The 20,466-nt window shown below is 59.9% G+C and overlaps 2 protein-coding genes across 5 annotated transcripts in view; one reads left to right on the top strand and one right to left on the bottom strand.

Annotated features, from left to right (window-relative positions):
- The first annotated feature begins 1,326 nt into the window (after window positions 1-1,326).
- Window positions 1,327-7,381, top strand: CHPF2 (chondroitin polymerizing factor 2). Of its 3 annotated transcripts, none has more exons than XM_029233671.1 (5): window positions 1,327-1,394; window positions 2,841-3,048; window positions 3,499-4,063; window positions 4,774-4,956; window positions 5,929-7,381. In XM_029233671.1, the coding sequence occupies exons 3-5, from the start codon at window positions 3,671-3,673 to the stop codon at window positions 7,234-7,236; spliced, it is 1,884 nt and encodes a 627-aa protein (XP_029089504.1). In that variant the 5' UTR covers window positions 1,327-1,394; window positions 2,841-3,048; window positions 3,499-3,670; the 3' UTR covers window positions 7,237-7,381. The 3 variants fall into 3 exon arrangements, with proteins under 3 accessions (XP_029089504.1, XP_029089503.1, XP_029089502.1); XM_029233670.1 differs by having other exon boundaries at window positions 1,333-3,048; window positions 3,499-3,676; window positions 3,782-4,063; window positions 5,929-7,373; XM_029233669.1 differs by having other exon boundaries at window positions 1,333-3,048.
- Window positions 7,382-7,500: 119 nt separating this feature from the next.
- SMARCD3 (SWI/SNF related, matrix associated, actin dependent regulator of chromatin, subfamily d, member 3) overlaps window positions 7,501-20,466 on the bottom strand; it is a 32,789-nt gene continuing 19,823 nt past the window's right edge. The window contains exons 1-13 of one of the 2 annotated variants that reach the window (XM_029233673.1): window positions 16,768-17,269; window positions 13,742-13,953; window positions 11,977-12,019; window positions 11,032-11,154; window positions 10,803-10,925; window positions 10,436-10,531; window positions 10,173-10,274; window positions 9,762-9,923; window positions 8,776-8,873; window positions 8,466-8,601; window positions 8,041-8,163; window positions 7,821-7,922; window positions 7,501-7,703 (exon numbers count right to left, since the gene is read on the bottom strand). In XM_029233673.1, the coding sequence (XP_029089506.1) occupies window positions 7,650-7,703; window positions 7,821-7,922; window positions 8,041-8,163; window positions 8,466-8,601; window positions 8,776-8,873; window positions 9,762-9,923; window positions 10,173-10,274; window positions 10,436-10,531; window positions 10,803-10,925; window positions 11,032-11,154; window positions 11,977-12,019; window positions 13,742-13,953; window positions 16,768-16,845 (1,452 nt within the window). In that variant the 5' untranslated portion in view covers window positions 16,846-17,269 and the 3' untranslated portion in view covers window positions 7,501-7,649. Of the gene's footprint in view, window positions 7,704-7,820; window positions 7,923-8,040; window positions 8,164-8,465; window positions 8,602-8,775; window positions 8,874-9,761; window positions 9,924-10,172; window positions 10,275-10,435; window positions 10,532-10,802; window positions 10,926-11,031; window positions 11,155-11,976; window positions 12,020-13,741; window positions 13,954-16,767; window positions 17,270-20,466 lie in introns of those variants that run through there. The other variant, XM_029233674.1, reaches the window with a different exon arrangement.

Raw genomic sequence — 20,466 nt, forward strand, 5'->3', positions numbered from 1 at the left:
AATGCAGACACAACACTATGAATGACATTGCTGTGCATGATACAGTTCTCCAAAATGTTAACAAGTACATTCCTGGACAAAATGAAAGTACAATGTTCCTTCCATTTTCATGATAGTTCCATTCCTTGAAAATTCAGCACGTATTACAACCCTGCAAAATTACTTAATTTTTATATATAAAACACAGGCTCAAGGATTAGATGATTGGAAGCTTTTTTTTTTTTTTTTTCACTAACAAGATTGTTCAGTAGGACATATTTGAAAGCTACGTAGGACAGGGACTTCCCTGGAGGGTCCAGAGGTTAAGACTCTGGGCTTCCACTGCAGGGGGCGCAGGTTGAATCCCTGGTTGGGGAACTAAGACCCTGCATGCCCCGCGGCGCGGCTGGAAAAAAAAAACAAAAACAAAAAACAAAGAAAGCTATGTAGGACAGATAATTCTTTCTAGTGTGATACGATCTTGCAATGCATAAGACATCTAGCATTCTTGCTCCTCCCCTCAACCATCTGACAACTTGCTCCCTAGGGATGTGCCGTCCTGGGTGGGAACCCACCATACTTGTTTGAAGGCCCCGCCTGCCTTCCAGCCTCCCTTGACCTGTTTTCCCCTCACTCACCAGGCTTTAGCGGCTTTGGCCTTCCCAGTTCTCTGGGCCAATCTCTTCCTTGTTCAGGGCCTTCTGTGTTCTCTTTGCCTGGAAAACTCCTCTTCACTTTTTGTCTGGGTAATTTACTGAACCTTTGGATCTCAGGATTCCCAAATTCTCAGTCTAATTCTTCCTGTCCTGTTTCTCCACTGGAGTCTACTTTTCTGCAATGGTTCTTATGACAGTTTGTGACTTCCACCTAAATTTATACTTTTTTTGTCAATGCGTCTTTAATGCCTGTCTCCCGCAACTCTCAGCTACCTGAGGGCAGGGACCATGCCCACCTCGTCTACCACTCCTTTACGATGATCTGGAACTTAGTAGGCAAACAAACATTCCTGAAATAACTGAGTGGGTGATGGGGTTCGGGAAGCCCATTGGGAACAGTCGTCCAAGGAGGCAGAAGCGCGCTCACTGAGGGAGAGTAATTTTTTCTAGGGCAGAAGGGAGTTGAGGTTGAAGCTTGCGTCACCTTTGGGTCCGTGCTGGGTTCACTCGCATTAGCGTCTGCGGAGCGCACGCCTATTGTTGGGGGGCGGGGGGCTGGCGGGACGACCACGTCACCCCACAGCGGCTACGCGGCGCAGAGAGGGGGCGGGACGACCACAGAGAGGGCGGCGGTGGAGCGAGCGGCCGGATGCGGTCACCATAGAGACGGGGACTGACAGCGAGCGGAAGAGGAAGGAACGGGCCAGGCTGTGAGGTGGCAGCGGCTGCAGCGGCGGAACCGGCGCCTCGGGCACTGGGGTCTGTTCCCCCTTCCCCGCCCTACCCCTGCAAGGGGCGTCGGGGGCACCGCTCCGGAGGACAGGAGCACGTCCCAGCCCCACGCCTTCACCCCGACTCCCCGGGACCCGGCTGGCCGCGGCCGCCATACCCCGGCCGCTCGTTATCCGCACGCCGCCGCCCCTGGCCCGGCTGCAGGGGACTCCCCCTGTGGGCCTCGCGGTGTCCCTCGTTGTCCTTCGCCCACTGGCGCAGGCAGGGCTTTTGCCCCCGCTGACGGGCCTGAGAACGGAGTCTTTGCCCTCCTCTCCCCGCCGCGACCTCCATTCCCGTCGCCAGAACGAACGGAGTCTCCCTGCCCCTCCTGTACAGCCCCGTGACGCAGCCAGTTTTATTTCTGTTGTGAGACTAGCGGCTAACACTCGCTTTGGGCCTTCTTTCTAGCACTAGAGTTGCTCTTGATTGCTGAGAGGTAGACAGGGGCGCCGGGCATCCGTGTGCCTTCTCAGGATCCCTGCGTTGTCGCTAGCTGCTTCTCTTCTCGGTTTGGTTTGGTTCGGTTTGGGTACCCGGGGCTCTGGTAAAACCAAACACCGAATCGCTCTTACGCGGCCGGGGTTACTGTCAGGTAGCACCAGCCTCTCAGCAGCGGTGATTCAGAGAAGAACGCCCTGAACAGTGGCTCCATCAGCCATTGTGCTCCTCTGAGAGGCTCTTCGTGTTGAGTTACCATATCCTCCGTCCACCTCATTAGGTGGGCAGAACTTCTGTGCGCGGTGCCAGTGGCTCCTGACCACTCCTGACTGCCGGGAGGGGTGGGTACCCTAGCCAAATGTCTCCTTAACACCCGGGAATAGAGTGGAAAGGCCCTGACCCCATCCCGGCGCTGGCCTTCAGCAGCCAGTCGGCAGCCCCTGCAGTAAACTGAGACGTGCCCCCGCCAGGCGCTTCTTGGGAAAGGCCTGTGGAGTTAGGTTCCTCTCGCCGGGGGGTTGTTGTGTTGATGGAGCATGTGCTTTTCCCCAAGCCCATCTTTATCGGTTGCTGCCATCTCTTGGCTTAGATCCAGTCTTCAGATGTATGTAGTCCTTTTGGGGTTAGGTTTGACAGGATTGAGTTTTATTTCCTCTCGCTTTTACTGGAAGCCTCACCATTAGTGGGTGAAATTGATTCGAATATTTACTATTTGGATTGAGGGTTAGATCCAGCACCTTGACAACGGAAGGCCAGGCAGACATTTCCCGGGGATACAGGGCCTGGAAGCAAACACGCCTTGTTCTCTTGTTGACCTCATTGACCCCAGGTTCCCTTGTTAAAACTGCAGACCTACTCCCGGCCAGGTGCCCATTTACCCACTGATCGATCCTTGAGGCCGTGCCCTCTGGGGCACACACATGGCAGGGCCCACCGCCATGCGACTGAGCTCAGTGTTGGCTCTGCTGCAACCAGCACTGCCCCTCATCCTAGGGCTGTCTCTGGGGTGCAGCCTGAGCCTCTTGCGGGTTTCCTGGATCCAGGGTGAGGGAGAAGATCCCTGTGTATTGGCTGTGGGGGAACCAGGAGGGCCACAGAATCTAGACTCAGGAACTCAGCTTGACCAAAGTGATGAAGACTTCAAACCCCGGATTGTCCCCTACTACAGGGATCCCAACAAGCCCTACAAGAAGGTGCTCAGGTGAGAGTTATGTGTGTGCATAGTTCCCAGACCCCGGTTTAGGGTTGCTCCAAGCCCTTGCCTCTGCCTTCACTGGTAATCATTGTAGGCTCCTTGAAGCAATTCTTTGCCTTGTTATCCATCAGGGTTTGGTCCAGTTTCTTCCTCCTTCTCAGGTCTGAGAAAGCCTCACCCATTGGTGTTAAATTAGTGGTTGGATGTTCTTCAACAGGGCAGGAATTGCATCTAACCCATCCCATCCAGCCTTGGTTGACCTCTCCCCAAATCAGTCCCAGTGTCGGCTACTCAGTGGATGCTCACTCCAGTAGCTCATTAATATGGATGAGGAGGTCTGTCCCTTCTCTTTTCTCAACTCCAACTCACTAATTCCTAGGGGGATGTATATGCTGGACACACTGAGTGTTCCTAAAGACTAGGGAGTTGACCCTTGGCATGCTGGTCTCCCTACAGGACTCGGTACATCCAGACAGAGCTGGGCTCTCGCGAGCGGTTGCTGGTGGCTGTCCTGACCTCCCGGGCCACACTGTCCACTCTGGCTGTGGCTGTGAACCGCACGGTGGCTCACCACTTCCCTCGGTTACTCTACTTCACTGGGCAGCGAGGGGCCCGGACTCCGGCAGGGATGCAGGTGGTATCTCACGGGGACGAACGGCCAGCCTGGCTCATGTCCGAGACCCTGCGCCATCTTCACACACACTTTGGGGCCGACTACGACTGGTTCTTTGTCATGCAGGATGACACGTATGTGCAGGCCCCCCGCCTGGCAGCCCTGGCTGGCCACCTCAGTATCAACCAAGACCTGTACCTGGGCCGGACGGAGGAGTTCATTGGCGCAGGCGAGCAGGCCCGATACTGCCACGGGGGCTTTGGCTACCTGTTGTCACGGAGCCTCCTGCTTCGATTGTGGCCACATCTGGATGGCTGCCGAGGAGACATCCTCAGTGCCCGTCCTGATGAGTGGCTTGGCCGCTGCCTCATTGACTCTCTGGGCATCGGCTGTGTCTCACAGCACCAGGTGACAGCCCTTTCGAGTTAATCCCGGTCCCCGACAAGTTAGTGACCGAGCGATTGGCCTCGAGGCTGGGTGCTGTGGCGCTTTCCCAGCGGCACCTCGGGGCTGTCGTTGTGCCTTTTCCAGCCCCGATCACCCCTCTAGCTCTCCCTTGCTCACCTCTGACAGTCTTAGATCCCTAGGGCCGTCAAAAGCGGCATCTTGTCAGGGACCCTCCGAGCAAGCCAGAAAGGTGCCCCTTACCAGTCCTCCCACCTGGCCCCTTGCCTTCCGCCCCTTCCCCGACACTTGCGCAGTCACCAATGATCTGGGAGTGTCCTAGAGATGGCCACTCTCCTGGAGGGGTAAGGTAGCCCAGGAACCTCCCTTTTGGTTGGTGAAGAGGGGACGATGCCAGAGGGGCCCCTCCTCCCAGACCAGGGTATTGGGAGTATCTGCTGGCTTTCGGCTTTCATTCTTCTGAGGAACAGTGGGGTTCTTTGCTGGGGCGGGGCGGGGGCTAGGGCATCCTTAGTTGCCTAGCTAGCACTCTCTTTTCCAAAATCCGTTGGTGAGAGTAAGGCTGAGGTTGAGGGGACACCAGAATGAGCTCCTGTGCCTTCCCCGCTTCTGCGGCAGTGGCAGTAATAGGTGTGAATGCTGAGCGTGGTCAAGAGTGGTCAGGCCGGGCAGCCCTCCCTGTGTGGCATTGATTGGTCTCATTGGTCCTCTAGGGGCAGCAGTATCGCTCGTTTGAACTGGCCAAAAATAGGGACCCCGAGAAGGAGGGGAGCTCGGCTTTCCTGAGTGCTTTTGCGGTGCACCCTGTCTCCGAGGGAACCCTCATGTACCGGCTCCACAAGCGCTTCAGTGCTCTGGAGCTGGAACGAACGTACAGTGAAATAGAACAGCTGCAGGTGAGCCTGGGGCCAGGGTTGGAAGTCACAGGGAGCTTCAGGCGTCCAGGCTCACGATGCGTGGGAGGGGAGGCTGGGTGAAGTAGAAGGAGGCTGACCATACCCCGATTTAAAACGACTCCAGGGAGAAGGGGCCCTGGGGGGTCCAGGTCAGTCATAAGATCATCAGAGCTCCTGGCATGACTTGGATGCACTCAAAAGGGTTTGCAGGTGAGCTCTGAGGAGCGGGCTTGGTAGAGTGCTTAGATAGAAGAGTGGTTTGTGTGTTTTTTTTTTTTTGGGGGGGGGGGTGGTTTGGGGTTTTTGTTTTTTGAGTTTTATATAAGTTAAGTGAATTAATGTTTGTTTTTAACATCTTTATTGGAGTCTAAGAATAGTGTTTTTTTAATTTTTGAATTTTTTGGCCCCCCTGCGCAGCTCGCAGGATCCTAGTTCCCCGAGCAGGGACCAAACCCGTGCCCCCTGCAGTGGAAGCTCGGAGTCTTAACCACCAGGGAAGTCCTGACAGAATAGTTTTAATTCCTCTCCAGCAAGGAGGCAAAAACCTAGAAGTCCCTGAACCTCCAGCACCGCTCTTAGACGGTCCAAGGGCAGAAGGTAGAGGAACTGTCTGCTTGACCGCGGGGGTTGTCTGAGGTGGGGTACAGGTGAAAACAAAGGGCTCTTTGTGAAGAGAGCGCGAGTGCTTTGAGTATGGAAGAGAAAGACTGCCCAGCTTTAGATTTCAGGGTGCTTTAACCTCCAGGAAAGCACGTTTCCCACCGCCGCCTCCTCACAGCAGTTGTGAAAGGCGGCTGTGACTCGAATGCCTGCTGCACCTTCCCGATTAAAGAATGTAGAGTACAGGGAATTAAGCGATGAGCCTCACTGAGTGCTACTGGGGTCAGGGCAGACCTCAGGCCCCGGGACGCCGGAGTGGGGTAGGGTCCTGACTGCCTAGCGGGGCACTAACTGGGCGTCCCTCCCACCCAGGCTCAGATCCGGAACCTGACCGTGCTGACCCCTGAGGGGGAGGCAGGCCTGAGCTGGCCCATTGGGCTCCCGGCCCCTTTTACACCACACTCTCGGTTTGAGGTGCTGGGCTGGGACTACTTCACAGAGCAGCACACCTTCTCCTGTGCAGACGGGGCCCCCAAGTGCCCACTGCAAGGGGCTAGCAGGGCAGATGTGGGCGACGCCGTGGAGACTGCTTTGGAGCAGCTGAATCGGCGCTATCAGCCCCGCCTGCGCTTCCAGAAGCAGCGGCTTCTCAACGGCTACCGGCGCTTTGACCCAGCGCGGGGCATGGAGTACACCCTGGACCTGCTGCTGGAAGCCGTGACGCAGCGCGGGCACCGGCGGGCCCTGGCCCGCAGGGTCAGCCTGCTGCGGCCCCTGAGCCGGGTGGAGATCCTCCCCATGCCCTACGTCACCGAGGCCACCCGCGTGCAGCTGGTGCTGCCGCTGCTGGTGGCTGAAGCCGCCGCGGCCCCTGCGTTCCTGGAGGCCTTTGCAGCCGGTGTCCTGGAGCCGCGAGAGCATGCCCTACTCACCCTACTGCTGGTCTATGGGCCGCGGGAAGGGGGCCGAGGGGCCCCAGACCCGTTTCTTGGGGTGAAGGCTGCAGCGGCTGAGTTGGAACGACGGTACCCTGGGACGAGGCTGGCCTGGCTCGCTGTGCGCGCGGAGGCCCCTTCCCAGGTGCGGCTCCTGGACGTGGTCTCTAAGAAGCACCCCGTGGACACGCTCTTCTTCCTCGCCACCGTGTGGACCAGGCCCGGGCCTGAGGTCCTCAACCGCTGCCGCATGAACGCCATCTCCGGCTGGCAGGCCTTCTTCCCGGTCCACTTCCAGGAGTTCAGCCCCGCCCTGGCACCACAGAGATCTCCCCAAGGGCCCCCGGGGGCCGGCCCCGACCCCCCGTCCCCTCCTGGTGCTGAGCCTGCCCGGGGGGCTCCCCTTGGGGGCAGGTTTGACCGACAGGCTTCCGCAGAGGGCTGCTTCTACAACGCTGACTACCTGGCGGCCCGAGCCCGGCTGGCTGGTGAGCTGGCGGGCCAGGAAGAGGAGGAAGCCCTGGAGGGGCTGGAGGTGATGGATGTTTTCCTCCGGTTCTCAGGGCTCCACCTTTTCCGGGCCGTGGAGCCAGGGCTGGTGCAGAAGTTCTCCGTGCGTGACTGCAGCCCTCGGCTCAGCGAGGAGCTCTACCACCGCTGCCGCCTGAGTACCCTGGAGGGGCTGGGGGCCCGCGCGCAGCTCGCTGTGGCTCTGTTCGAGCAGGAGCAGGCCAATAGCACGTAGCGTGGCCCGGGGCCCCGCGCCCCCACTTAGGGCCCTTCGGCCTTGGCCCCGGCAAGGCGGGGCAACACGGATGGACAGGTGGAGGGCTTGTTGCTGTATTTCCGAATAAGAAAATGTCATTAAAAGTGTCTTCTGCCGAACTGTTTCTAGGTCTAGGGAAAATGGAGTAAGAAGACTCTGAGGGAGGGGGTGGGGAGTTTCCCAGAGGGACCCACTGCCCTCCCCTGCCTCCTCCCTCCCCAGTTACCAATGACCACACGGCTGTTAATCAGGTGAACACCTTTAATCCAGTCCCTGCCTCACCCGAGAGGCGAGAGAGGTGAGGCGAGGCGTCTGTCCGAGTGATGGCAGAGCCCTAGGGCACAGGGCAGGGCCTGAGGCCTGCACTGGTGTTTGGTGCTCGCACAGGGCTCCTAGGTGTTGCGCACAACCAGGGACTGCTCCAGCTCCTGCCTGCGCTGCTGGATCTGTAGCGGAGTGAGAGCAGGAGCAGGTTACCTGCTGCTGGTGAGTGACAGGACCCCACCCGCCCTGGAGGGGCATCCGGGAGCGGTGGCGGAGGCCTGCGGGGGGGCCCTTCACACCTTGCAGTAGAAGTAGCGGCTGACGGCTTCCTGGGACCAGGGCTGGTGGTAGAACTCAGCCCGGCGCTCCTCCTCAGGGTTGCCTGCCACATCTGTCATCACCTGGGAGGGAGCAGTGGGATCAGCCCTGAGCCCGGACCCCCTCCAGCCCCTGTGAACAACGTTTACTGTCTTCCCGATGTGCTTGTCTTCCATCCAGTGCTCCCTGAGTCCCCTTCACCTTGAGGTCCCGGCTCTGGGAGCGGAGGAGGTCTTGGATGTAGCCTTTGGGGTCTCTGGAGAAGCTTAGCATGAAGTCCCTCTGGATCTTGAGCTGGTTTATGGACTCAATCGTCTCATGGATCTACAGGTAGAAAGACAGAGGCTTTCACCTGGCCGTGCTGATGTGTGAGAGGAAGGGAAACGAGGGGGGGGGGGCGGTACAGGGGGGGGGAAGGGGTTTGCTGTTGTGCCTTTGAAGGGCAATCCCTCAGGTCCCTGATGCCCAGGCAGTCCCAGGGAAAGGGGGATGGGCGGAGCTCCAAGTAGCGAGGGAAGGGCCACCTCCCCTTCCTCTCTCCATAGGCCCACGTTCTTGTCTGTTTTGTCTGTACTTCTGTCACTTTTGGGTTAACGTCCCACTCCAGCTCTGGGCTCTGGCCCCACCTTACTGTCCAGGGCGCTGATCTCCTGCTGGTTGGCCGTGGACAGGAGGAAGCTGCTCATCTGTCCCTTCAGTGGCTCCTCTACCTCCACATCAATGTCATAGCACGCCGTCTTCTTCTGGTCTGATGGGTCCACGCTGCCAGGGGAGTCCAACCCTTGGCGTCCATGCCGCCCCCACAGAGGCCAAGGGCGCTGGGGCCCGAAGCAGAGGGGAGGGGCGGTGTGTGTGGGGGGGGAGGCAGAAGGAGGGGCAGGGAGGGCAGGACCACCACAGAGATTCCCTGTTCTGAGGAGCAGCCGGGGGCCTCACCTGATGACGTGGTTGATGACAATTGGGTCAGGGGGCAATAGCAGAGCTGTGAGGCGCTGGGGAATCTCAGAAAACTTCAGCCGGGGACAATCAAAAATCTGAAGTGGGAGAGAGAGATCGCTCTTCTGTGCTTGAAAGAGCATAGTTTCCATTCTGAAAAGGCCACGAGAAGCCAGTGCTCATGGGGCTGGGGCCAGGTGGGCTGTGACCAGAGGAGCGCTGACGGGGAGGGGTGTGCAGCGCGTGGGTGAGAGCACAGGCCCTGGGTCGGCCGGCCCGGGTGTAAGTCCTGCTTCCACCGCTCACTGTGCAACCCTGAGCAACTTACTTAACATCTCCTCCTGAGTTTCTTCATCTCTGGAAAGGGGATGGTAATGGTATGTATCTCAAGGGGTTGTTAGAATTAAACGAGTCCGTTACACATGAAGTGCTTGGAACGTGCTCGGCATGTGGTTAAGTACTCAATAAATATCAACTGTTATTTTTACTAAGGTCTATCTGTTGTATTTATTTAAAAATTATTATTAAAAATATTATTAATAATCTCTAGTTTGGTAGAACTCTTGTCAAATCACTTCCACAGCAATCTGATTCTCCTAACTGCCCGGTGGGCTAGATGGGACAGGTATTGTTATCACCCTGTTGTAGGGATAAGGAACAAGGCTCAAAATAGCTAAGTAATCTACCCAGAGTCTAGACCCAGGACTAGAACTCGGGGATCCTAATTCCAAGTGACAAGAATGTGTTCCCCAAAGCTGTTGGCCTCCTGGGGTTCCAGGTCTTCCTCACCTGGGGTGGCTACGATGGGTGGGCCACCGCACAGAGCTGTGCCATGGCAGAGCCTGGACTAGAACCCTGGTCTCTGGCTCCGAGACCGTTTCCGACGGAGTCGAGAAGGGAGTGGGGGGTGTCACCTTAGTAGGGGCACTTGCCCTACCGGTAACTCTGCCTGCTCCCCGGGGCCCCGGGCTCAGGGGAGAGGGTACCTGCTGGAAATACTTGTCCCCGTTGATGTATTCCTTGTCGTGCGAGTCCTGCAGCCTGTTGGTCTTCACGTACTGCCACAGGGCCTGGACGATGGCTGAGCGGCTCTGTGTGTGCAACCCCAGCAGGCGGGCCAGGCGGGGATCCAGTTTGAACTGGGGAGGCTAGGAAAAGGTGACCATGAAAATGAGGTAAAAGAGAGAGAGTGGAAAGCGCTCAGGGCCAGGCGGCTTGGGACTCAGCGCGGATGCGGTGCCTGGGCTTCTCAGAAACGTGCTCTGGAGAGGGAGGGGTAGGGAGGAGAACGGGATCTCTCAGGATGTGCACCTTTGAGGCCGAGGCCCGCCCCATCTAGGAGAAAGGGCGTGGGGGTCTGAGGGCCTCATGTGGTGTCTGGGGGGTGGGGCACACACCTGGTAGTCCAGCATCAGGAGCAGCGTGCAGCGCACGCTCAAGTCCCCCGGCCTCTTCACCTGGAACCCATCCGTCTCCTGCGTGGTGGGCGTCCGGTGCCACTGTCCAGGGGATAAGAGCCGGCTCACCTCACAGGCCCAACGGGGCTGGTGGGGCTAGAGCCCTGGTGGCGGGGGCTCCCTCATCCAAACCTGTGCAGCTGACGGGACTGTGGTGCGTGGAAGGCGGGCAGGTTCAAGGGCAGAGGGGGTCTGGGTCTTACCTCCACTAGGTGGTTGTCAGGGCCGTAAAGGTCTTTGTCCAGCTCAATGACCAAACTCTTGAAGAAGGAAGAAAACTTCCGCTTCTGCTTGCTGGGCTGTGGGAGAGGAGCGGACCGTGGGGGCAGAACAGGGACCATCGGGGCAGAATGAGTTGGGAGCAGGGTGTGGTGGGGGGGCTGGTTGGGCAGGGTGGCACAGTCAGAAGCAGGCCTCCAGCCAGACGTCTCTCTAGACCCCCCCCCCCCCCCCCCCCCCCCCCCCCCCCGGGCCGACTTCCTAGCCCCGAGTGCTGGCAGTCTGGTACTGTCCTGGGCTCAGCCCCATACCCACCCCAGGACACCTGGAGAGACCTGGGCCAGGACGTACGTCATCCAGGAGCTTCCCCTCCACCCGCAGCTCCCAGGAGGCAATGCTGCCATCAGAATCCTCAGCATCGGGCTTCGCAGGGTTAAAAGTGTTGGAGATATAAAGACGCAGCTTCCGCTTTTGCTGTAGAAATAAAGAGCGTAGTACAGAGCCAAGCCCCAGCGCGAGCCCGCTTCTCCATTCTGGGAATAGGACTTAGCCCCCTCTTCCTGCCCCCAAGCCAAGGCACCTTCATTGGCCTCTTCAGAGCCTCCTGGATGTCCACCCGCTTCCGCATGATGGTTTGATCCAGTTTCCTCTCAAAGGCCAGGAGGTCCATGTAAGCCTGGGACTCTGGGACCAGCTCCCGGATCTGGAAGAGGAGGAACAAGGCTGGGAACCAGGGGCTCAGCCAGCCTTGCAGGTGGAATGTGCGTGCGTCATGTGGTCCCAGGACACAAAGAGCGTGGAGGGGAGCTGGCCAGGAGGTTCAGGGCGTGGAACTTTGAGAGCAGGAGCGAGAGCTCTCCCCAGGACTCCGAATCCAGCAATAAAGGCCTTGACGTGTGGGGATAAAAACTGCTTCTCCCACTAGGGAGAAGCAGTGCATCTCATCACTAGGGGCAGCCAGAGCACCCAGGGAGCCCAGCAAGCGCGAGGGCTTCACCTCCTCGTCTTGTCCTCTGCCTTGTCACACGGCCTCTGGGTTTCCCTTGGGTGTCTGCCAAGTGGAGAGGACGGACCCTGGCGTCCCTGGGACAGGTGATGTCGCTGCCTGCCTCTACCCTGGCTCATGGCTGCTCAACCATGCTACTCCTTAGCTAGCTCGGCCTGGGTCCTCTTACGATGCCTGCGCCCTTCACTCCCCCTGCCAGCCTGTGATCCCCGAGCTCTCCTCTCCTCTTTGTCCCAGGCTTTTATGTCTTCATACCGCTGGAATTCAACCTACTGCACCCCAGACCCAGTATCCTAACCCTATGGCTCTGCTTCTTCCCTCCGCCCCACCCCCTCCCTCTGGCCTGGGGAGCCTCACTTCTTAATTAGCTTTTTGAACAAAAAGTGAAAGTGACTGTGATGCTGAAGCGCAGCTCCTGAGGGGGGAGGGGAAGAGGCACGGGGTGGCGGGGAGGGGGGAAGGAGGGCGGAGCAGCAAAGGGTGGGGGGTGGGCTGGGGGCTGCTGTGAAAGGCACTCACCCTTTGAGGGAGGATTTTGTCAGCCATCTTCCTCCTCTTGGCACTGTACATTTTTTAAAGAAAAAACCAGGTTACCATGGCGACAGATCTGGGAGTAACGAGGCCACCTGCTAAATTATCCCGACATCTCAGCCCGCCTGGCTGGGGTTCCCATAGCCCACTCGTCTGCCTGCCCAAGGGGCTATGATGCTGGTGTGTGGCACTGGCGCTCTGTCCTCTCAGGGGGGAGCAGAGGTGACCCCGTCCTTTCTCCAGCCTGGGAGCCCCTTTCTGCTCCACCACATCCTCAGGGCCATCGAAATGAGACTTAGAAGGGGCTGGGGGTAGGGGAGCTGCAGAAGCCTTTGAGGAAAGCTGGGAAGAGGGGAGGACAGAGGAGAGGGAGGATGGATTCTGAGGACTCTTTCTCTGCTAAGCAGGGGTGCACGGTCCAAGGTGGCCTGAGCTCAAAGGGAGGGGAGCTGACACCCCTGGCCCATCCCTGGAGCAGGAAATGATGGTGTGAAGCTGGTGAGGACTTGCACCCCTGCCACCCTGGGCTTGGAAGGGGACACTGATGGGCAGGAGGTGCTCATGCCCTTGGGCCACCTGCCAGCAGGGTCCAGGGACACACCCATAGGTATCCAGGGAGAGTGGATAGGACGTTCTCCTGAGGGGTGTGGCTGTGGCTGGACCTGGGGTAGCAGCTGGGACTTGGACTCCATCCACTAGCTGCTTCTGACTCCCAAAAGCACCCCAGAAAATCCTTGGCAAGTAGAAATTAGAACCCAGCCTAGAGGACGGCTGCATACTGCCCCCTTGTGGTGTTCTCAACCACTGCCCCCTCTCTGTCCAAAGATCTGTTCTAAGGCTAGGCAAGCAGTTTTCATTAAAGGTCTGATTTGTTTTGAAGAAATTATCTATGTGAAACTCTCCATTTATACAAGCTAAATCAGGGACTCTCTACTGTATAAAAGAATGACTCACTTTGCAAAAGAATTCATCATGGGATTCCTATAAATGGTGAATTTTCCTTGCTATGTAAAAAATATTTAATAATGCGGTAAAATCCATATTGCACCTTTTATAAGACTCCATCTGGTGTGCAAAGGGAAGCATGTGTGTTTGGCTAAATAGTGAAACCCAGAGGGGTATCTCTCTTGCCAGGCACGCGCAGGGGCTTTTGGGGTGCCACCAGCTGGCTCAGACAAGTAAATAGGCTGGCCCTTGATGGTTTGGGGGCAGACCTGATCCAGAGGACAGATTGTGGCAACTCTTCAACATTTGATTGATAAAGAATCACCTGAGAGCACAATGGGGCAGCGACTGGCCACCCACGGGGCACATCCCCAGGCTCCACCCCCCTGGCCAGAGATTCAGACGAAGAAGATCTGGAGTGGGGCTTTTAAACAGCCAAGCCAGCGGGTTCTGAGGAAGGCACCCTGGACAACCACACTAAGAAACACAGTCTAAAGCTCTGCCCTCAGTCCCGGTGCCAGCCCGCCTGCACCCCAAAGACTGAAGCATCACCCAGAACCTGGGGACTGGGGTGGAGAGAGGGACAGAGCAGGTGACAAGGAGAAGGGCGCGACGGCCGCAGCCTGTCTCTACGGTGGGCACACAAAGGAACCAGACCAGTGCCCCCTCAGCCCGCCTCCCGGGAGGGCATCCCACCCAGGACGCCTGTTCCCTGCCGATCGCTCTCCTCCCGCTTCCAATCCCGGTCCTCGCCCACCCCGTCCCTGCGGGTCCTGCGTCCGCCCCCTCTGCTCTGGGCCCCTCTTACCTGCGGCTCCGCGCGGGGGCGGTGGGCACCGGCTGGCCCTGGCTCTGGGCCTGGCTCTGGCCGGGCGGGGGCGCTGCTCGCTTGCGGGCGGGCTCCATGCCCGCGGGGGCCAGGCCGGGTCGCACGGCGGGGCTGCCCATGTACGGGGAGCCCGGGGGGCCCATGGGCGCCCCCTGGTGGGGCATCCGGGCTCCAGACGGCATCCCGGGGCGCTGGGGAGGCGGGGGTGAAGCAGACACAGGCGTCCGCCGGTCAGACCAGGGTCCCTGTTCCAGGCGCGGTGAGCTGCGTCTCTCCCACCCCGAGCCCCCGGCCCGTGACCCTGCTGCCGACGGCTCGAGCGAGGGGTGGGCGGGGGCGCCGGAACCGCGCAGCTTTGGCGGAGGGGGGCTTTGCGTCTCGCTGCAGGAAGCTAACTGAAGCCAGGCAACTGCACAGGACACTGCCAGCCTCGGATTTGCGGAAGGTGCCGCGAAAATGAATATTAATGGCGCCTTTCAACCTTTTTAAAGGATGTTCACATCCACATGCTCCTCTGCAAGACAGTCGGAGCGGGTCCTTCTCTCCCCACTTGACAGATGAGGCAACCGCGGCTCAAGGAGAAAGGCAACCTAGCCAAGGTCATGCAGCTCCTCCCGGCGAAGGCAGCGCTGAGCGGCCGTTTCCTGAGGGGCTTTTTGCTCTCTGCTGCTTCGTTTAGTTTAGGGGCTGGGCTCCCTGCTCGGACTTCTGCTGCCCCTCTTCCCATTCCCTGCTTCCCAGTCCATTTCCTGGGCTGTCCTGCCTTGAACTCACCCTTCCCACTTCAACCCACTCTTCTCTCTGGGCCCCTGCCTTTGACGCCTCAGCCCTGATCCCCACCCCCTTCCTCTGATTCCAAGCCTCCCCAGGCAGGGGCTTTGCTGACGTAGCCCATCCCCATAATTTGCTCTCAAGGTGAAGGCTGGAGGCAACCTGAGGGACTGAGGTCAGACCTCACCAGGATTCTCCGATGGCGGGGTGGGGGGAGGCTTAACTGGAGATGGGAGGTCCAGAGGGCTTGGGTAGGTCAAAAGTAGCAGCATTTCCTCTTATATCCATCTCTCCCTGCCCATCCACCCGAATCACCAGAGATGGTCCCATCCTCCAGACCACCTGTACTCCCCACTCTGCCCCAGTGAGGTCAGAAGTCTGGGTTCGCAGGGGGCCACGGAGAGGGAGATGAGGCAGGTGTATTCCTTTGCCGCTACCCCGGTGCTCAGGGATGTAGATGACATCAAATGTGTTGAGTGAAGTGGCCCACAGACTTTTAAAACCTCACTTGTCCAGATTTCAGAAGAGGGGTTGGGGAGGGTCTGAGGGGCTGTCAAGTGGAGGCTGGGTGGGATGGGGGCTGGAGAGCAGGAAGGAGATTTAGCGAGTGGTGGTTGCAGACCCTGTGCCCCGATACCATTCGAGCACCACCCACTTCACCCCCAGGAGTGCAGCTGCTCCCAGGAACAGAGCCCTAATCCTGAGCTTGGTGAATCCCTTCTAACTGCCGACTCTCCCTCCGGTCCCTCCTGCCTGCGCTATGTCTAACCCTAACCCCCAGCCAGCCAGCTGTCTCTGCCCATCGCCTCTGCGGTGAAACCTGCCTGTCCATGTGTCTGCCTCCCCTGCCCCACCTGACCCTGTCACTCACACCTCCAGGGTGGCAGCCCAGAATGGAGCCCACGCCGGCCATTCCCCACCAGCACAGATGGGCCACTGGGAGTGGGGCTCCCAGCCACCCAAGAACTGAAGCTCTAAGTTGGCCAAATAAAAAATCCACGTGTATAGTCCCTCTTCCCCCTAGATGGGCCTTTTAAAAGGGACTCCCCAGGCAGCAACATTAGGACTGGTCTCTAGGCTGACTGACATGGAAGTTAGCCCAGAGAGCCCAGTGGCTGGAGGACAGCTGCCCCGGGGAAGCCCCTTTCCCCATCAGATGCTCTCCCACTTAACAAGGCCAGTGGTACTCACTGATCTGCTGAAGAGGCCCTGAGAGGGAGACTTCCAGAGCCCCCAGAGGGCTGTGCCAGCCACCAGGGATCGGCGACCCACACGAAGGGCCAAAATTCTAGGGACTCTGGCCTCTTTTGCTGAGAACATGCCTTCCTTGGGGTCACAACCAAATGTGGCCACTGTAAACCTGACTGCCTCCTCTATATCGGGCTCCAGCACCAGCACCCATCCCAAGTCCTGGAGCCCCTGCCTCTCCTATTCCACCGCCCTTCCAACCTATTCCCATCCTCTCAGGTCCTCTGGGCTCCCTCAGGCTCCTGGTGGACCTTCCAAGCTTGCTTGTGGCAGGACGGTGCTGCCCGGCCCCTTTGGTCTCTAGGCCTCGCGTCCCTGACTCCAGCCCTTCCTTCACACCTTTGAGGCATTAGGGACATCAGCTTCTGGTGGCTGAGTCTGCCGAGGGATCCTCAGACCCCTTAACTTGGGGTCTGTCCCTAGAGAGGGCCTCTCTCTGGCCTTGATGGCAGAGGCCGTCAGCAAAGCCCCAGAGTCTTCCTGCCGGGATGCAGAGGTTGTTCAGCCCTAGGGCTTCCGGCTCACAGTGCCTACAGGGTCACCTGCTCCTTGCTCCTGAGACACAGAGAAACACTGTCCCAACGGATTAACAGACAGCCCAGCCCAGCGATGCCATGTCCCCCACCCCCACCCCCAGGGCAGGGGTAACACCTGGGCCCACAAGGAAAAGAACGGAAGACAACACGTCGGGTACCTAGGGGAGCCCCCACTTGGGGGGTACAGTCCCCAAGTCCCACCCCCAGCCCCTGACAGGAACCCCTGCAAACGCCTCCCTTCCCCGCCCGGGCACCCATCCCCGGCCAACCGCCTGACGACGTGTTCGGGTGCCAGGGCGCCGGCACAGTCTTGGGGCTGGGCCGCGGGCCGTGGCGCTCCCGCTAGAGGGGTGGGAGAGCGGGAGCCCCCCTCCCGGCCCCTCCCGACCATCCCTCCATTCAGCCCGAGCCAGCTCGCTCTCCCTCCCCCGCTAACTTTCCCCCACTCACCACCCCATGGACCAGAAACTCAAAAAGTTTGCTTTTCGTGGCTTTGCGCGCCCCTCCGGCAACTTCGTCCGCGGCCATCGGGGTGGGCTCAGCGGCTCCTCTCACTCTCTCTCTCTCTCTTCCTCTTTCTTTCCCTTTTCTGCCTTTTTTTTTTTTCCTCCAACTCTCCCCTCTGAGTCCTGCTGGGCTCTCTCACACTTCTACTCGAGCGGAGTGGGGAGGGGGCCCCTTCAGGGCTGCCCTGACGGCCCACGGCCCACGCCGCCGCCGCCCGCCCGCCGCCGCCGCCGCCGCCGCCGCCGCCGCCGCGGCTGCAGCATTCCTGCACTGATAAGACAGAAATAGTCCGGCGGCCCGGGGTCTGCCTGTTGACTCGGCGGGGACAGAAAAGCCTGCCTTTCCAACCCTCGCTGGCCAAACAGCGCAGATAAGCGGCGAGGCACGCCGGCCAGCCCGGCTCCCGGGCGCTGGGGAGCGGCACTGCAGCCCGAGGCCGCCCGAGGGCCGCGGGGAGGCGGCGCGGGGAGGGGACGCGAGGGGAGGTGGCAGGGGGCTCGCCGGCCCCCCGGCCTCTTGCCGCAAATAGTTTCTCGGTTAGGGAATTCGCCGGCAGGGCCAGGCAGGGAACAGTCAGTTCCAACTTTGCCCCCAAGTGGCTCCTGCTGCATTTCTGAGGCCCTTTCCCCAGAGACCTGGCAGGCCAAGTAGGGAAACATTCGCTGGAAGGAATCCGGGGGGAGCCGGAGCCCGGAGGAGGCCTTTCTCCTGCACCGGGGCGGCAGGCGTGGGTGTGCCCCGGGAGGCGGGGTGCCCCTGCGTCCACAGATGTGTGCGCCCTTGTCTCACCCGCCGTGTGTGTCTGCACCCTCGTGTGGGCACGGCTCGGGGCTGTGGGTGTGGGTGTTTATGTGCGTGCACACACAAATGCCTCCTCTGTGTGCCTCTCTCCACGAGAGCCTCCGGTGCGCGCGCGTGCGTGTGCGTGCGCGTGTGTGGCGGGACACGGTCTGTGCCTCCCAGCCCTGTGTGAGTCTATTTCGGGGCATGTGAGTCTTTGTCTCTATGTGAGACAGTGAGGGCAGTAGGGGAGGTATTTCGGAAACAGGGAGGTGGATCAGGCTCGTGAGAACAGGAAGAGAAGCTGTGGGGGCAGGCCAGGAGCCGGCGTGGACGGCGGGGGGGCGGGGGCAGAGGGAGGTGAGCAGGACCCGACGGCTCTGGAGTCGGGGGTGGGGTAGGGGACCCTGAGGAGCTGGGGCGCTGGGTGTGGGAGGGCGAGCCTCAAGACCCCAGAGAAAGCAGGGGTAGCGGTGGGGCTACAAGGGAGCCCCAGAAGGGGTGGCGTGGAGGGAGCTGGCAGTCGCTGGGGCGAAGGAGGGACAGGATACAGGAGGGGCAAATCCTGAGATTCCCCAGGCCAGGAGCCCTGGCCCCGCCCATGCCCCCAAGGCCACACCCCTCTCTCCTCCTTCTGGAGGAAGAGCCCCAGGGCTTTGGGACAGAGTGGGTCAAGTTTATGGGCCTCCTGGGGTTGTACTGTCAGTATCCAGGTGAGGATGGGGCAGTGCCTGGGGGAATTTGTTGGGAAATTTATCTGAAGTTAGATACTGAAGACCCAGCATTACCCTGGGGCGGGGTGCAGTGGGGTGGTCCTGACCCTCAGAACACCTTCAGAGGTCAGGACAAAGAACCGAGGGAGTGTTCTGGCTACAGAGCCTTTTTTGCCTGCAGCCTGATTTCCTTGGGCCCCCTTGTGCTTCTGGTTGTCACCATCCATTTAAGTGCCCACTGTCAATCCCCTGAAAGGCTAGAGAGGGCCTGTGGTCCACGATGCCCCTCCTCTACCACCAGCTTAGCAGGGGACCTAGAGATCCCCTTCCTACTACATCTGTACCCAGGCTTACCCACCCCCCCGCCAGACCCACACTCTCAGAGACTGGGCCCTGCTGGGGTGGGAAGGGGTGGGTGTTTGCCATAGGCCATGAAGGTGGCTGCTGGTAACCTGGGGAGCTAACCTCTCCAGTCTCTCCGCTAACTTCCAAAACCCCTTGCTCATTCTCATTCCCAAGCCTCTGCTCCTGTTCTTTTGCCTGGAATCCCCATGCTGCTCCTCCACCTGTCCTAATCACATTCATTCTTTAAAGCCAGGCTTGGGCCCCACCTCCTCCAGGAAGCCTTCCCTGGTCCCACTCCTGTGCACAGATCTTTCTGTTCTCTGAATGCCCACTGCAATCTACCATGGCCATGAACTGGCACTCTACTGACTAATGTCTCACGTTCCCTGCGTTTCATGTGTGTTATGTTTGGCTTTCCAAATAGGCTGCCGCCCCCTGAAGTCTGAGGCTGGTCTTAAGTGCCACTCTCCCTCCGTGCCTGCACACAGGGACTGGACGTGACCAATGCCTGCTAACATTTGCAACCACCCAAAGCTCAGTGGCCCAGTGGACAGAGCTCATACTCTGCCACCTACCTGAAGCTGTGCCTCACCATGGGCACCCCGCCCCCCTGTGGGTGCTTCTAGCATGGACATGTGACACCTTGGAGGTTCTGGGGGACAGGGGCAGGGGCAGACACCTCTAGGCTTTATGTAAAGCTCCGAGGTCTCAACGCTTGGAGAGGCCTTTTGGGAAAAGAAGACAGCAGAGGGGGTGCATCAGCACGGTGGGGACACCAGGCATCTGTGAGGGGCTGGTCTTCGTGGTGGGGGAGACTGCAGGAGGCGGTTAGGCCAACGGAGGTGAGTATCGCTCAGGTCCATAGATAACAGCCTCCTGGGCCACCCCCGGATGAGCGCCATGCCCTGCAGCCCCCTCTCTGGGAGACATCCTTAGCATATACAGGCAACAGATATATAGGGCATACCTGCCCCCAGGCACACACACCAATGCAAACACCAGAGGAACAAGGAGACACATGGATTTGCACACACAGGCACAACGTGATCACCAATGCAGCCCGCTTGCAAGGCCTCAGCCAGCAGACACGTGTGCATGATGCTTTTACAGGGGCGACCCTAGGTGTGCGGACACCGGGGAGCCTTAAGACCAGAAAGCAGAGGCGCCAGTGAGGGTGTCCCGGGCCAGGACTCCCACCTCACAAAGGCCAGGCTCCCCAACGGCTCAGCCCCAGAAGGGCGCTCAGCAGTGCCATGCCGCCCGCCGGCTCCTGCGTCCTGCCGGGTGGGAAGGAGGCCCGGGGGAAGCCCCGATTCTAACGGGCAGGGGCCCTTCCTCCCGGCTCAACCCGGCCCTTAGGCTCGGCCGACCGGCCCAGGCCGCGCTCCGGGCAGGCCGTGCGCGTGTCCGGGCAGAGGGCGGCCGCCCGGAGCCGGAGTCCCCCCTGCCGTCCCCCCATCTCTCCTTCCCTCGCCGAAGCACCACCAGCACCAAATGGCAAAGCGCCGCTCCCCGCGCAGGGAGAGATGCGCCGCGACCGGCGGGACGGGCTCGGCGGCCCCCCCACGACGCCCGAGCGGGCGGCGGCCAGGCGCTGGGGGGCTCGTCCGGGACCGCGGCCGCCCTCCCTCGCCCTCACCCGCCCGGTAGCCGGGCAGCGGCGGGAGCCGGGCCCGGGCATGCGCACTGCGGCCTCCCTCCCGGTGAAGGTCAGCCCAGGGCCTAGCTGCAGGACTCAAAGGCGGCGGGGTGGGGGGGGGGGGGGCGGGAGGCGGAGGAGGGAGGAGGGATGCAGCGGAGAGAC

The sequence above is a fragment of the Monodon monoceros genome, unplaced genomic scaffold (assembly GCF_005190385.1).
Source record: "Monodon monoceros isolate NGI ecotype Baffin Bay Population unplaced genomic scaffold, NGI_Narwhal_1 Super_Scaffold_2, whole genome shotgun sequence".
NCBI lineage: Eukaryota > Metazoa > Chordata > Mammalia > Artiodactyla > Monodontidae > Monodon > Monodon monoceros.